This window comes from Nicotiana tabacum, chromosome 7 (assembly GCF_000715075.1).
Source record: "Nicotiana tabacum cultivar K326 chromosome 7, ASM71507v2, whole genome shotgun sequence".
NCBI classification, from domain to species: Eukaryota; Viridiplantae; Streptophyta; class Magnoliopsida; order Solanales; family Solanaceae; genus Nicotiana; species Nicotiana tabacum.
The window spans coordinates 78969895-78983537 of record NC_134086.1 but is presented as its reverse complement, the minus strand read 5'-3'; the positions used below and the strand labels follow the sequence as shown (position 1 = coordinate 78983537).

The 13643-nt window shown below is 39.0% G+C and overlaps 2 protein-coding genes across 2 annotated transcripts; both read right to left on the bottom strand.

Annotated features, from left to right (window-relative positions):
- Positions 1–10060: 10060 nt before the first annotated feature.
- On the bottom strand, positions 10061–11625 carry LOC142162147 (uncharacterized). The gene is made up of 3 exons (XM_075218464.1): positions 11484–11625; positions 10988–11253; positions 10061–10435 (listed from the first exon to the last, which is right to left on the bottom strand). Exons 1-3 carry the CDS (start codon positions 11623–11625, stop codon positions 10061–10063), a joined length of 783 nt encoding a protein of 260 aa, XP_075074565.1.
- A 642-nt stretch (positions 11626–12267) lies between these two features.
- LOC107782482 (uncharacterized) lies at positions 12268–13128 on the bottom strand. Its single transcript, XM_075218463.1, has one exon. It carries the CDS (start codon positions 13126–13128, stop codon positions 12268–12270), a length of 861 nt encoding a protein of 286 aa, XP_075074564.1.
- Between the last annotated feature and the right edge of the window lie 515 nt (positions 13129–13643).

The window sequence follows — 13643 nt, the reverse complement described above, 5'->3', positions numbered from 1 at the left end:
ATAATAAATAAGTTGAATCTGTGAAGTTTGGTAAGGATCGGAGTTCGTTTAGGATAAATCGAACCTTTATTTGAGAAATTGTAAATTTTGATGTTCTTGAGTAATTTCATAAATTTTAGGCTTAATTCATAGTTGTCGATGTTATTTTGATGATTTGATAGCACGAGCAAGTCTGTATGATGTTTTTAGACTTGCGTGCATGTTTGGTTTGGAGCCCCAAGGGATCGGGTGATTTGTTGATAGGCCACATAGTGAAATTGGACTTAGGAAAAAGTTGCTGGTATCTGACATTTTGCCCAGGCCTCTGATCTCGCAATTGCGAGATCAGGCTTCACAATTGCAAAGTCCTCAGGCATGGGAATTGCGACCCAGGTGTCGCAAATGCGAACCTAGCCTGGGCAGGCCTTGGTCACAAATGCGACCCTTTTAACGCAAATGTGATGTCACAAATGCGACCGATTTCTCGCAAATGTGAAGCAACAGGTCCTGAAGGGGTTCGCAATTGCAAACCTTGGTCGCAATTGCGACATCTGCGCCCAGTTAATTTGGACTTAGACGCATTTTTCTTCATTTTTCAAACTCTCTTGGGCGATTTTCTAAAGAAAAGTTCTTCTCCAAATCAATTGTAAGTCATTTCTAACTCATTTTCTTTAATCTATAACATATTTTCACATGATTTCAATTCAAAATCAAGGGTTTTCATAGGGAAAATTGGGTGTTTTGGGTAGAACTTAGGATTTTCAAAATTTGGGGATTTAGACCTCGATTTGTGGTGCGATTTCAAAAAAAATTATATATTTGAGTTCGTGGGTGAATGGTAATCGGGATTTGGTTCGAACCTTGGATTTTGACCATGTGGGTCTGGGGTCGATTTTTGACTTTTTGGGGAAAACATTAGAAAACCTATTTTCATGCATTAGAATTGATTCATTTAGCATTCATTAATATCGTTAAGTAAATTGTGGCTAGATACGAGTGAATTGGTTGTGGAAACAAGAGGTAAAGTGGTATTTGAGGCTTGAATTGTGTTCGTGAAATTGAGGTAAGTGTTTGGTCTAACCTTAGCTTGATGGATTAGTAGTTGTGTCTTATTTGCGATGTGTTAATTGTTGAGTACGACGTATAGGTGTGGTGACGATTATCTATATATCGGTGTCAATCATGCCCATGAGTCTTATACTATGATTAATGTGTCTCCGTTTCGTATTGCTCATGCTTTATATTATGATTTCTATTGTTGAACAAGGCTTGTGGAAGTATTATTAGTAACTGAACATTGTAGAGCGTTGGCTCAAGTTGAGAAATGAGTTGTGAGGAAATTATGGAAAAGAGAAGAGGTTTATGATATTGTCTCCCTTACTGGGATGTTATTGCTTTTGATGTTATCTGCCTTGCCGGGATGTTATTGCCTTTGATATTATCTGCCTTGCCGGGATGTTATTACTCATGATATTGTTTCCCTTGCCGAGATATTGTTGCTATGCTATTGTTCCCTTGCCGGGATTTTATTGTGATATTATTGACTTCCTTGCCCAAATTTCTTTGTGATTTTTTCTTGGGTGAGGAAGAGTGTAAAGCACGAAGGGTGAGGCCGTGCATGATTTTGAGAGTGTTAATGCAAGAAGGGTGATGTCGTGCTAATATTTTGAGGTAAAAGCATGAAGGGTGATGCCGTGCCGCAAGATGTACGATGTCGTGCCATGATATGAGTAATAATGCACGAAGGATAATTATGTGCCATGATTATGTCAGGTAAAAGCACGAAGGGTGATGCCGTGCCGATTATATTGATTCTCATGGTGAGTATGAGAGTAAAAGCACAAAGGGTGATGCCGTGCACGAAGGGTGATATCGATTCTTATGGTGAGGACGAGAGTAAAAGCACGAAGGGTGATGCCGTGCACTTTTCTTTGATTTACTTATTCTTTCTTACAGTTGAATTTTCATGTTCCTTTCACTTCTTTACTGAGATTTTGTTAGTACATGATATTCCCTGCAACATGTTTCCCCTTCCCATCTTTAACTGCTAGTTTCTGTCATTATTACTTGTTGTATATGATATAACTATGCAGGTTTATTTGGTAGTCTTGTCCTAGCCTCGTCACTACTTCACCGAGGTTAGGTTAGGCACTTGCTAACACATGGGGTCGGTTGTGCTGATACTACACTCTGCACTGTGTGCAGATCCCGGTGCTGGAGCTTTTGGACCACAGTGAAGCTGTTTCCTTCAGTCCATCAGGCTACCCTAGGTAGTCCTGCAGGCGTCCGCAGGCCTTGGCGTCCCCTTCCTATCTAGTTTTATTCTATTCTTTATTATTTCAGAGACAGACGTGTATCTATTTAGTTTGGACCCTATTTGTAGTATTCTTAGAAAGTCTGTGAGATTGTGACACCAGTTCTAGGTAGCTTATGTTTATGGATTTGTATCGGTATTATTTTAAATTGTTACATTTCATTCTTTCGCTTTATTATTTTGGCTATTTATAAAATGTTAGCTCATAATTGTTAAGGGATTAAAAATGAAAAAGGGTTAAATAATTGAAATAGTCGGCTTGCCTAGCTTTCACAAGTAGGCATCATCACGACTCCCAAGGATGGGAAATCCGAGTCGTGACATTACCTAAAAACTCTTTCATCATTTCCGGGTAAAGAGGGGCAGCTGTTGATACCCAATTTTTCCCTCATATATTTTTAAATACGCATAAATACTTACAAAATATTGTACATGCATTTACAAACATTCACAAGTGTTGTTATAATTTTTCTATAATTTTTAAAGGCCCTAAATCAATTTATTTCTGCATTTTTAATTATATAAATATTTAATAAGTACCCCTCATATTACTTTACAATGGTTTAGTCATCTAAATTTATCATTTATACTCATATGAGTGTTCAAATATTCTTAATTGCATTTTAAGACTATAATTGCATGTTTTGGAAAAATAGTCCCTACATATGTATAACTATATTATCTATAGAGAAAATGACTTTTTATATTTTTATATTATTAAGTAATTATTTTAAATCATCTTCATGCATAAAAGTCATTTTTATCATTTAACTAGCTATTTTTATAAACTATTTTATTAATTAATTGGGTATTTAACAAATAGCCCCTAATTTATACCCAAAATCGGACCCCCCAATCCACTTTAATTAACCCAAGCCCAATTCAAATCAAACCTAACCCAATTAAATCCTACCCGACCCAAATCCCCTCTAATGGTGGCCGTTGATCTTTGAGATCAACGGTCCACATTCATTCTTTCAATTTATAACTCAAACGACCCCCTAACCCTATTCATTTGTTACAACCAGCCGCCCTTAGATCCTCTTCTTCTCCGGTTCTCTATGGAACAAACCCTAACCCTAGCGCCCTCACCTAATTTCTACCTCAAACCCTTCAATTATTACTCGTTCCATGGGATTCCTTGGTGATTTGAGGCCCCTAATGGCCTCTTACCTCTTCTGGTTGTTCGATTTTGTTGTTTCATGAAGGGATCTCGAAGAGATCCATCCCAGATTTTGTTCGAAACCGTTTAAGAATCCACCTATGGCCATCTCTATTTGTGAGTGCTATTATCTTGTGTTTATGACTAGAATCTCTGGTTCCAAACTAGATTTTCTTTTATCTCTGTCACTTTCTCAAAACCCTCATCTCTTACACATTGAACCTGTTCAGATCCTTGTACATCTGAAATGTTTTCAAGTTTATACGGAAGTTTTCTTTAAAATTTTCCCGTTCTTCTTATCATCGACTGATTTTAATGTTCCTCAAAGTTAGGGTTTTGATTCTTTATTATTTGCTGTAGATTTGAAGTGGTTTCGAGTTTCTATAGCATTTTTCTCTAACATTTTTCTTCTTTCCTTCCTATTAATCGATCTTAATATTTCTCTAAACCTAGGGTTCCACTTCTTCTTGTTTCTACAAAACATTTCTAAAGATTCTAAGTGTTTGAATCTCATTATCTTTACTAGTTCTACCGACTATTTCATGCCTATGTTCTAGTCCTTTGTTTGTTCATTTGTCTCACTGTCTGCTTCAATTTTTCCCGTTATTGTTTATCTCTGTCAATCAAAATAGATTGACTGATTTCACTTAGGGTTCAAATTATATTTTTTCTGTTAAAATTAGTACTTCCCCATGATTCTACCTATTTTCCTCATTTATGACTTTTAATTGGTATTACTTGCCTTATTTAGATTAGTTAGTCTAATCTATTGGTCTTTAGACTTATTGCTTGCCTTATTTAACTTTAATCATGCCTGCTGGCTGATTTTGTATGAGATTCTCCCTAATTTATGTAATATTTCCCGTATTCTGTCTTATTAATTGATTAGGTTTAGGCTTGACTGACTGGTTAATTGATTTGCATACTTTATTTATGTGCCGTTAATTTTCCCTTGCCTTATTTGTTTACTCTGTTCAATGCTATATAAGCTTCACCTCTTTTATTTAACACACACACACACACACACAAACATAGTTCAAAAAACACACAGACACACACAAAAGCTTTGCTCTCAAAACATCTATGCTACTTGTGTTTATTGCATTGCTTACCTGAAAGCCAAGGCTAGACCACTAATTTCTGTACACCTATCATCTTCTGTTGATCATCTGTAACTGGTATGCCTCCACTTTACTATCATTCAAGCCTCTGTATGATTTAACTTGTGTATTTCTTGTTCTCAGCATGTCTACTTTCATGTTACTAAATCAGTATGATCTTTGTTATCAGCCTGCCTATTCTTAACTAGACCTATGTGCTTCATGCTAATACTCTTAATCAGCATCCCTACTTCTATTAACTATACCTATGTGTTTTCCTGCTTTTAACATATCTACATGTCTGCCTCTATGCCATTAGATCTATGTCTACTTGCCCTGTCCTAAATGCGCATCCTTAACAAACTCTTAATTAAGTCATGGTCTCTATGCCCTCAACTCTTCTTGATTTTCTGTGTGATTGTTCGATCCTAGTATGTTGTCCTATGATTAATACATGCATGTATGATAACCTAGTAATAGCTAAGGGATCAAGACCATGAGAAACCTTGTTAAACTAATTGATTCTATCTGTTGTTAACTGATGGAGTTCAGGACTAAGCTCCTTCTGTTAAATCTGGGCAATATGGGCCTTTGCTTTATGACTATATTCCTACTGAGACCCCTTTGTTTCAGAATGCTTCTGACTGTTTTCACTTCTGAACTGTTTTTACTCCTGAACTATTTTCACTCTTGAACTGTTTTACTTCTGGACTGCTTTACTTCTTAACTGTTTTCTTAAAACTATCTCTAAACTTTCAAGCATTACCTTCCATTCCTACTCCTAAAATATTTAGGATCTTGGCCATCCAGTGTGAGCACTACTTTGGAGTCCATGAGACTCTTCTGAACTCTGACACATTGGGGCTGGCCCTTCCACACTGCACAAGGACTGTTTCTCTTTAAGGAGAGTCTGGGTGTGAGCATTGCCCAGGGTCCATGAGGCCCTTGGGAACTTTGACGTACCAGAATACTCTCTTGGATACTATGAGTTGTTGGGGTACTGCATATTTGGTTGAAGGCCTAGTTTTCCAGGTTTATTATTTGGGCCTGTTCAGGCTCCCTATAGGTTTAGTAGTTTCACTCCTGTAATTCATTATTTATGTTTGGTTTGTAATAATAATTTCTTTGTAAACAGATATTGGGGATATTAGTAAAAATGGGAGGGGTTCTTACATATATTTTATTGGGAAATGGTAGATACCTTGCCTATAGGGCTTAAAACTAGTCCTGCATTTAGAAACTATGTCTATAGGTTGTTGCGATGTTTGTTTACTTATGTGCATTTATATAACTGACCTATAAGTTTAAAATCAATCCTGCATTCTAGATATCATGAAAATGAGGTTTAAAATAAATTTCTGCAATCAGATACCATGTCTATAAGTTTAAATCAATTTCTACACCTAGACAACATGCCTCTAGGACTTAATGAACCAAACTGCCTGTTTAAAATTTTTTACTGGTTTATCGTAGTTCTGATTAATGACTAGATACCATGATCATAGGACATCGTTGATCCGCGCCTAGGCAAGCTTGTAGGGCAACTAAAACCTTGAAATTATAAAACTATGCTTTGTTTACTACCTAGATTTAGATAGTCCTAAAATCAGTAGGCAACTGATTAAGTACCTTCTGCTTCACTTTTAATAAAACACTGCATATGTTATGTTTTACGCTTACCTAGATATCCTGCTATAGGACTTTTAAAGTATCTGAAATACTGCTGTTTGAGATGTGCAATTGCTTGTTTATTTGTGGAGGTAAATATGAGCCTTTAACTGTTCCTTTATATGGCAGTCTTATTTGTTTTTGCTTGTCGCTTAGATTTTCTCCTTTTAAGCACTATAGGGAGGTCTAGATCCACCTTAACTAGAAGTCATAAACACCTTCAGGACTATAAGTAAGGGACGGGTAATGCACACATATGGTACATCTAAATTATAATCACTTATATAACCATTAAGGGGAGGGTAATCGGTAGTAAAGGATATGATGATCTGTGCACTAATGCTATGTGTAACATTCCAATTTAGGGGACGATTACCAAGTATTGCACAGAAGTGATCCTAGAGGCTAAAAAAAACTAGGACCCCCTTTGCCCCTTGTTCTAAACAAAATATCTGTTTGTCTAAATTACTTTGTTTGCTTAAGACCAATTCACCTAATTTGAGTTCGGCCGGGACCCACCATTGTGGACCTTGAGGGGTGCCTAAGACCTTCCTACTAAGGTTATTTTGAGCCCTTACCCAATCTCTGGTAGTGCAAACCGGTTTTATGTGTTACTTGCTTTAGATTCCCTAACGCACCTTAAATCCGTTAGATGGCGATTCTTCAAATTCCATACCCAATTTCCAAAAGGAAATGAGTTATTCCCAATGAATGTCGAAACTCGGACTCCGCGAGGAAAAAGGGGGCGCGACAGCGTTCAGGGATCCTCTTCCATATCAGCCCTTAGCCTACAAATACCTAATTAAAAAAAAACTAACTAACCTGGTTCAAAAACAACCCTTGGAAAAGAACCGCGGTCAAAAGAAAAACTAAGGGGTAATTGATATACTACCTACAGAAGAAAATATTTTTTTTAATCAACTTAGACCCTCAAGAAACCCATCAAGTGATATCCGTTGTCGGGACAAGTCGAACACATTTTGACTACTAATAAAAAACAAAAATCAAACTAACCAACGATTACAATCAAATTAACCAAAGACTACAATCAAACGAGAATCAAGCTACATTCCTATATATACACAACATACCAACGAAGTAATCCCCACCCCACACTTAAAAAGATGTCAAGTCCTCATGTCATAAAATAGAAAGTACTGCGAGGCAAAGGAACTTCCTTAAAAGATCAGTATTGATCAGAGACAGTGTCGGGGTCTAAGTGACACGCCCTCCACACCGCATGCAACCAACCCATGATTTGCTTCTCTAATTTAGCATTTTAGGTGGCCAAGGCATCAACTCTATTCCCCAAGTCTATGACAGTAGTACGCAGCCCCACCATTTCCTGCTCTAAGAACCCGACCAACCCCGGATGACCCTTCGGCTTCCGCAAAATGCTCATTGGATGGTGACTCAGCCCCCACCTCATCCTGCTCATCATCTACCTCCTCGGATGCCTCAGAATCATCACTATCAGTTGAACTGGCTGCCACCGTCTCTTTACTAATACTCACCTTGGAAGCCCGGAACATTGTTTCTTTCTTCACCTTGCCGTTTGCATGGGGGTTCTCTAATACCCCTACAACCCGACACAATTGAGTTACTAGAGATGGGAAGAAGAACCCATACCTCCTCAATGTTGAACGGATGAACATCTCCGAGTGAATAACCTTGGCCACATCAAAATTGTGGCCATTCATGAAGCACCAGATCAAAGAAGCTCACGGTCCATTAACTTCAGTGGTTTTGTGGGACGATAGCAGTCAACTATTGATGATGTACAACCAACACTTACCTTCAAAGGTGAGTGAGGAGGAGTGAAACTTCGATCCCTGAACAACCCACACTATCTCCTTGTCTGGGTTACAGATAGTTTGGAAAAACAATTGCCAATTTGTGGGTTCTCTCTTATAAGTATCATAGTAATCCACCTCCCCAGTAAATGCAAGCAAGCGACACACTCTTTTGATAGCTTCAATCGAGGCATTCACCCTCTTTTGTCGCACAAAACAAACATGATCCTCATGTTCGGAACAGTTGGCATAAAATTCCCTAACAAGCAACAAGTTACCTTCCTCCAGCTCCTCGAAGAAGATGTCGAGCTCGTGCTTAGTTATATCCCTATACATATTGGGGCACTCAGCCGGAAGGGAACCCCTTTCAACTCTTCGTTTTGGTACCGGTTTTCTAATAGACTTCTAGCCAAAATGGTCTTGGGTAGCTCTGGAGACAAACCTAGTGCTATCAAACTGCCTTGAACTCGACGATACTCGTGCACGGGACGAGCCACCAGTAGTGCGTATCTTCTTTGAAGATCTTATTGTACTTACGCTACAACCATTAGTATCAAGAATCAGCAGAATAGGTGACCCAAGGGCGGTTACTATGACTTCACTCGCCCCTCAAGGTCATAATTTATACTAAAAAATTCATTGGGGAAATTCAACAAACACCTCTTGTGCACATGCCCCCCAATGTACCAAAGAACCCAATTAAACCCTCATTATTCACAACTCAACAATGTTTTTCCAACCCAACCATCCTAATGTCCTCACATATCAACAATTATACCAACAAATACAGTATAGATAAGAATACCTAGATTTCTACTTGCTTATACCTAAAATAGAAGATACAAAGAATGAAAAAAAATTGAAAAGAACAAAACAAAAGAAACTAAAAGAAGAGAGTAGAATCATGTACTTACTTGAGAACCTTGTGATGAACGAAGATGGAAGAGTGGGTGAGTAGAGAGTGGGAAGAAGAGAAGGGAATTTGGTGAAGAATGGGGAAGGTATGCATTAGTAATTGGTGAAGGAGGAGTGTTTTTTTGTTTTGTTTTGTGTTGTTTATATGAAGGGAGGGGGGAAAACAAAACATGGGAATGCGGATGGGGGGGGGGGGGGTTAATTAAAGAAAACAAAAATAATTAAAAAGGGGGTGAGGTGGGAAAGAAAATAAAAAAATAAAAAAATTAAAAATTTGATACCTAACTTTGCTAGGTTCGCGGCCGGATCCGCGACCGCGGACAGAACATTCTTAAAATATGCGGTTGATCCGCGGTCAGATCTACGACCGCAGATTAGGCGTCCAAGTTTTTTTTTTGTACCTCTGGGCTGCTTACGTAACCCCGACGAATACAACAAATCAATGGGTTGCCTCCTATGAAGCGCCCGATTTAATGTCGCGGCACGACACAAATAAGCGTATTTAAAGTACGCTCAACTGTGGAGGCTCGATCAAATGGGTCACTGACACTTCCTTTGCTTCCTCTATGCCCACATAATGTTTTAACCTATGCCCATTGACTTTAAACGTGAGAGAGTCATTACTCACAACAATCTCTACAGCACCTATGGGCTGAATTTCAACCACCCGGAAAGGCCCTGACCATCGTGACTTCAATTTGCCCGGAAACAACCTCAGATGTGAGTTGTATAGCAATATCGTATCTCCAAGTTTAAAATTCCGCTCAATAATATTCCTATCATGTATCGTCTTCATTCTCTCCTTATATAATCTTGTGCTCTCAAAAGCATGATATCTAAACTGATCAGGCTCGTGCAACTCCATTACTCAACATGTTCCTGCAGCTTCACTATCAAGATTCAACTATCTCAATGCTCACCAAGATCTATGCTCCAACACTACTGGTAAATGACATGCCTTCCCAGAAACTAACTTGTATGGCGACATGCCAATTGGAGTTTTGAAAGCGGTTCAATACGCCCAAAGTGCATCATCTAACTTCCTTTCCCAATCTGTTCTAGTTACATTCACAGTTTTAGTTAGCACACTTTTTATTTCTCTATTCGAGACTTCCACTTGCCCGCTTATTTATAGATGATATGGGGTGGACACCTTGTGGCGTATATCATACTTCTCCAATAACTTTGTAAAAGCTCGATTAAAAAAGTGAGTGCCTCTATCACTAATTATTGCCCTTGGGGTGCCAAATCGAGTGAATATGTTCTTTCTCAAAAAACCAATTACCCCTTTTGCATCATTTGTAGGGAGTTCTGCAGCTTCTACCCATTTGGATACGTAGTCCACAACGATGAGTATGTACTTGGTGTCATATAAGCTGACGAAAGGCCCCATGAATTCGATCCCCCATACATCAAACACTTCTACCTCCTGAATTGGGTTTATGAGCATCTCATGGCTGCAGGAAATGTTCCCGGTTCGTTGGCATTCATCACAGCCTTTTATCTATAGATGTGCATCTTTGAATAGTGTTGGCAAGTATAACCCCAACTCCAAGACTTTCGCAGCTATCCTTACTCCCCCGAAGTGCCCACCATATGGTGACTCGTGACAAGCCTGCAAAATAGAAGACTGGTTTATCTCAGGGATACATCTCTGGTTCATGTTATCAACACAAATCCTAAATAGATAAGGCTCATCCCAATAATACATGCTACAATCACGAAAGAACGTTTTCTTTTGAATAGAGGAAAGGTCATAAGGAACAATATCGCTTGCCAGGTATTTTGAAATGTCTGCATAACATGGCGCTTCCTCGAGACTCATGGCCAGTAGTTATTCATCTAGAAAAGTTTCCAGAATCTCTTCTACCTCAACTTTCTTTTCAGCTCCTTCCAGCCTGGATAAATGGTCAACTACTTGGTTCTTCATTCCCTTTCGGTCACAGATCTCCAAATCAAATTCTTGCAGCAGTAGCACCTATCGAATCATGTGCAATTTTGACTCCTTCTTCTCAATTAAGTACCTAAGAGCACCATTGTCAGTATAAATAATTACCTTTGAACCTATCAGGTAAGACCTGAAATTGTCAAATACGAACACCACTGCCAAAATCTCCTTCTCGGTCATAGTGTAATTTAATTGGGCTCTACTCAGCGTTCTATTTGCATAGTATATTGGATGCATCATCTTATCTTTTTGGTGCCCAAGAACTGCTCCCACAACATAGTCACTCGCATCATATATCAGCTCAAATGGTTGCTCCCAGTCGAGCGCAACTATGATAGGTTCTGTTACCAGTCTCTTCTTTAATTCCTCAAAAGCTACATTACAGTCATTAGAAAATACAGAAGGGTGATCTTTTTCAAGCAATTTGCACAAGGGGTTAGAAATTTTGGAAAATCTTTTATAAATCTCCTATAGAAACTGGCGTGCCCAAGAAAACTTCTGATTGTTTTGATGGAGGTGGGTGGTGCAACCTTTTCTATCACATCAACCTTTGCACGATCCACCTTAATACCTTTACTTGACACTAAGTGTCCTAAGACTATACCTTCATGTACCATGAAATGACACTTTTCCCAGTTGAGTACCAGATTAGTCTTGATACACCTTTTCAAAACTCTTCTCAAGTTCACAAGGCAATCATCAAATGAGTTTCCCATCACTGAGAAGTCATCCATGAAAACGTCCATTATCTCCTATACCATATCTGTGAAGATGGCCATGATGCACCTTTGGAATATGGTAGGTGTGTTGCATAAGCTAAGCGACATTTTCCGAAAAGTATAGATTCCATAAGGGCAGGAAAACAACATTTTCTCCCTATCCTCCGGGGAAATAGAGATCTGATTATACCCCAAGTACCCATCCAGAAAGCAAAAATGAGACCTCCCTGCCAATCTATCTAGCATCTGATCAATGAATGGCAGTGGGAAATAGTCCTTCCTGGTGGCAAAGTTCAATTTCCTGTAATCCATACAAATCCGCCAACCTATGACTGTTCGTGTAGAGATCAACTCGTTCTTTTCATTTTTCACTACCGTTATACCTTACTTTTTTGGTACACACTACACTGGGCTAACCTAGTTGCTGTTAGAGATGGAGAATATGATTACCGCATCTAACCATTTAATTACTTCCTTTTTCACCACTTCTTTCATGTTGGGGTTCAGCCTTCTTTGATGTTCTCTAGAAGGTTTGTGCCCATCATCTTCCAGTAGAATCTTATGCATACAGAAGGTCGGGCTGATCCCCTTAATGTCTGCAATGGTTCATCCAATTGCAGTCTTGCATTCAGTTAGTACATGAAAAAGTTGTTGTGCTTTCACATCTAACTAACTAGCTGAGATAATAATAAGTAAAGTTAAGTCAGGTCCTAAGAATGCATACCTGAGATGGGATGGTAGTGGCTTTAGTTCCAACTTTGGTGGCTCTTCTATTAATGGCTTAGCTGGAGAAGTTTTTCTTTCCTCTAAGTACAAAGCCTCAAATTCAAGCTCCCTTTTCCAAAAACCTTGGCCTTCAAGAGCAAGTACCCACTCTTCCAAGTCTTCACCGTTAGCTTCGTCTAAGTTAATGAGACAAGTTGCTAGAGGGTATTTAATGTTCAAAGCTTCATCTTCCTCCTCCAGGACCACATCCAGTGCATCTATTAGAGAGCAATTAGAAAATTCACTTTGTCTCCGCATAAATTTCTGCACGTTGAATGTTATCTCTTCATCATTTAATCTCCTCTTGAGCTCTCCAGTTTCACAATCAATTAAGGCTATCCCAGTGGCCAAGAATGGTCTTCCCAAAATTATGGGAATTTCCTTGTCAACCCGACATTCAAGGATGACAAAATCTGCTGGGAACACAAGCTTCCCAACCTGGACCAATACATCATCTAGAATCCCAAAGGGCCTCTTCCCTATTCGGTCAGCCAGCTGTAGTAGCATAGACGTGGGACTTGCTCTTCCAATGCCTAGACTTATGTAGATAGCTAGGGGTATAAGGTTTATGCTTGCTCCCAGATCACATAGTACCTTAGCAAATGCAAAGTTACCTATTGTGAATCTCCCTGGGTCAGATAGCTTCTCAGCTATAGGTCTCGTCATAACAACACTGTAGGCCTGAGTCAGTTTAATCGTGGCCAAGTCTTGAAAGTCAAACTTGCGGGATATCAAGTCCTTCATCATCTTCACGTAACCATGCATCTCCTTTAAAGCATCAATCAATGGAATGTTTACCTAAATTTTCTTCAACATCTTCAAAAATTTTTTATACTGCGCATCTTTATGATACTTGGCTAATCTCTATGGGAATGGTGCTGGAGGTCGTTTCTTCCCTGTGATTTGGTTTTTTTCTTGTTCAGGCACTTCTTCTATTGTCGATTCCGGTGCAACCTCAATCTCTTTCATAACCTCTTCTTCGTTTTTGGTGTTTTCTTACGCATTCTGCACCGTCACCTCAGTTAAACCTGCTGAATCATCTATCTCAATGGGTACTAGCACCAGTGTCTCAGTCAGCTTGCTTTTGTGGAGAATTTCTTGCTCCAGATCTAAGTCCCTACCATTGCAGAGACTCACTGCCATTAGCTGCTTCGAGCCCTGCTCTTTTGGATTGATTTGGGTGTCTGCAGGTAACATCCCATGAGGACGATTATTTAGGGCCATGGAAATTTGTCCTAACTGGATCTCAATATTCTTAATCGCTGACTCATGTGAGTCTA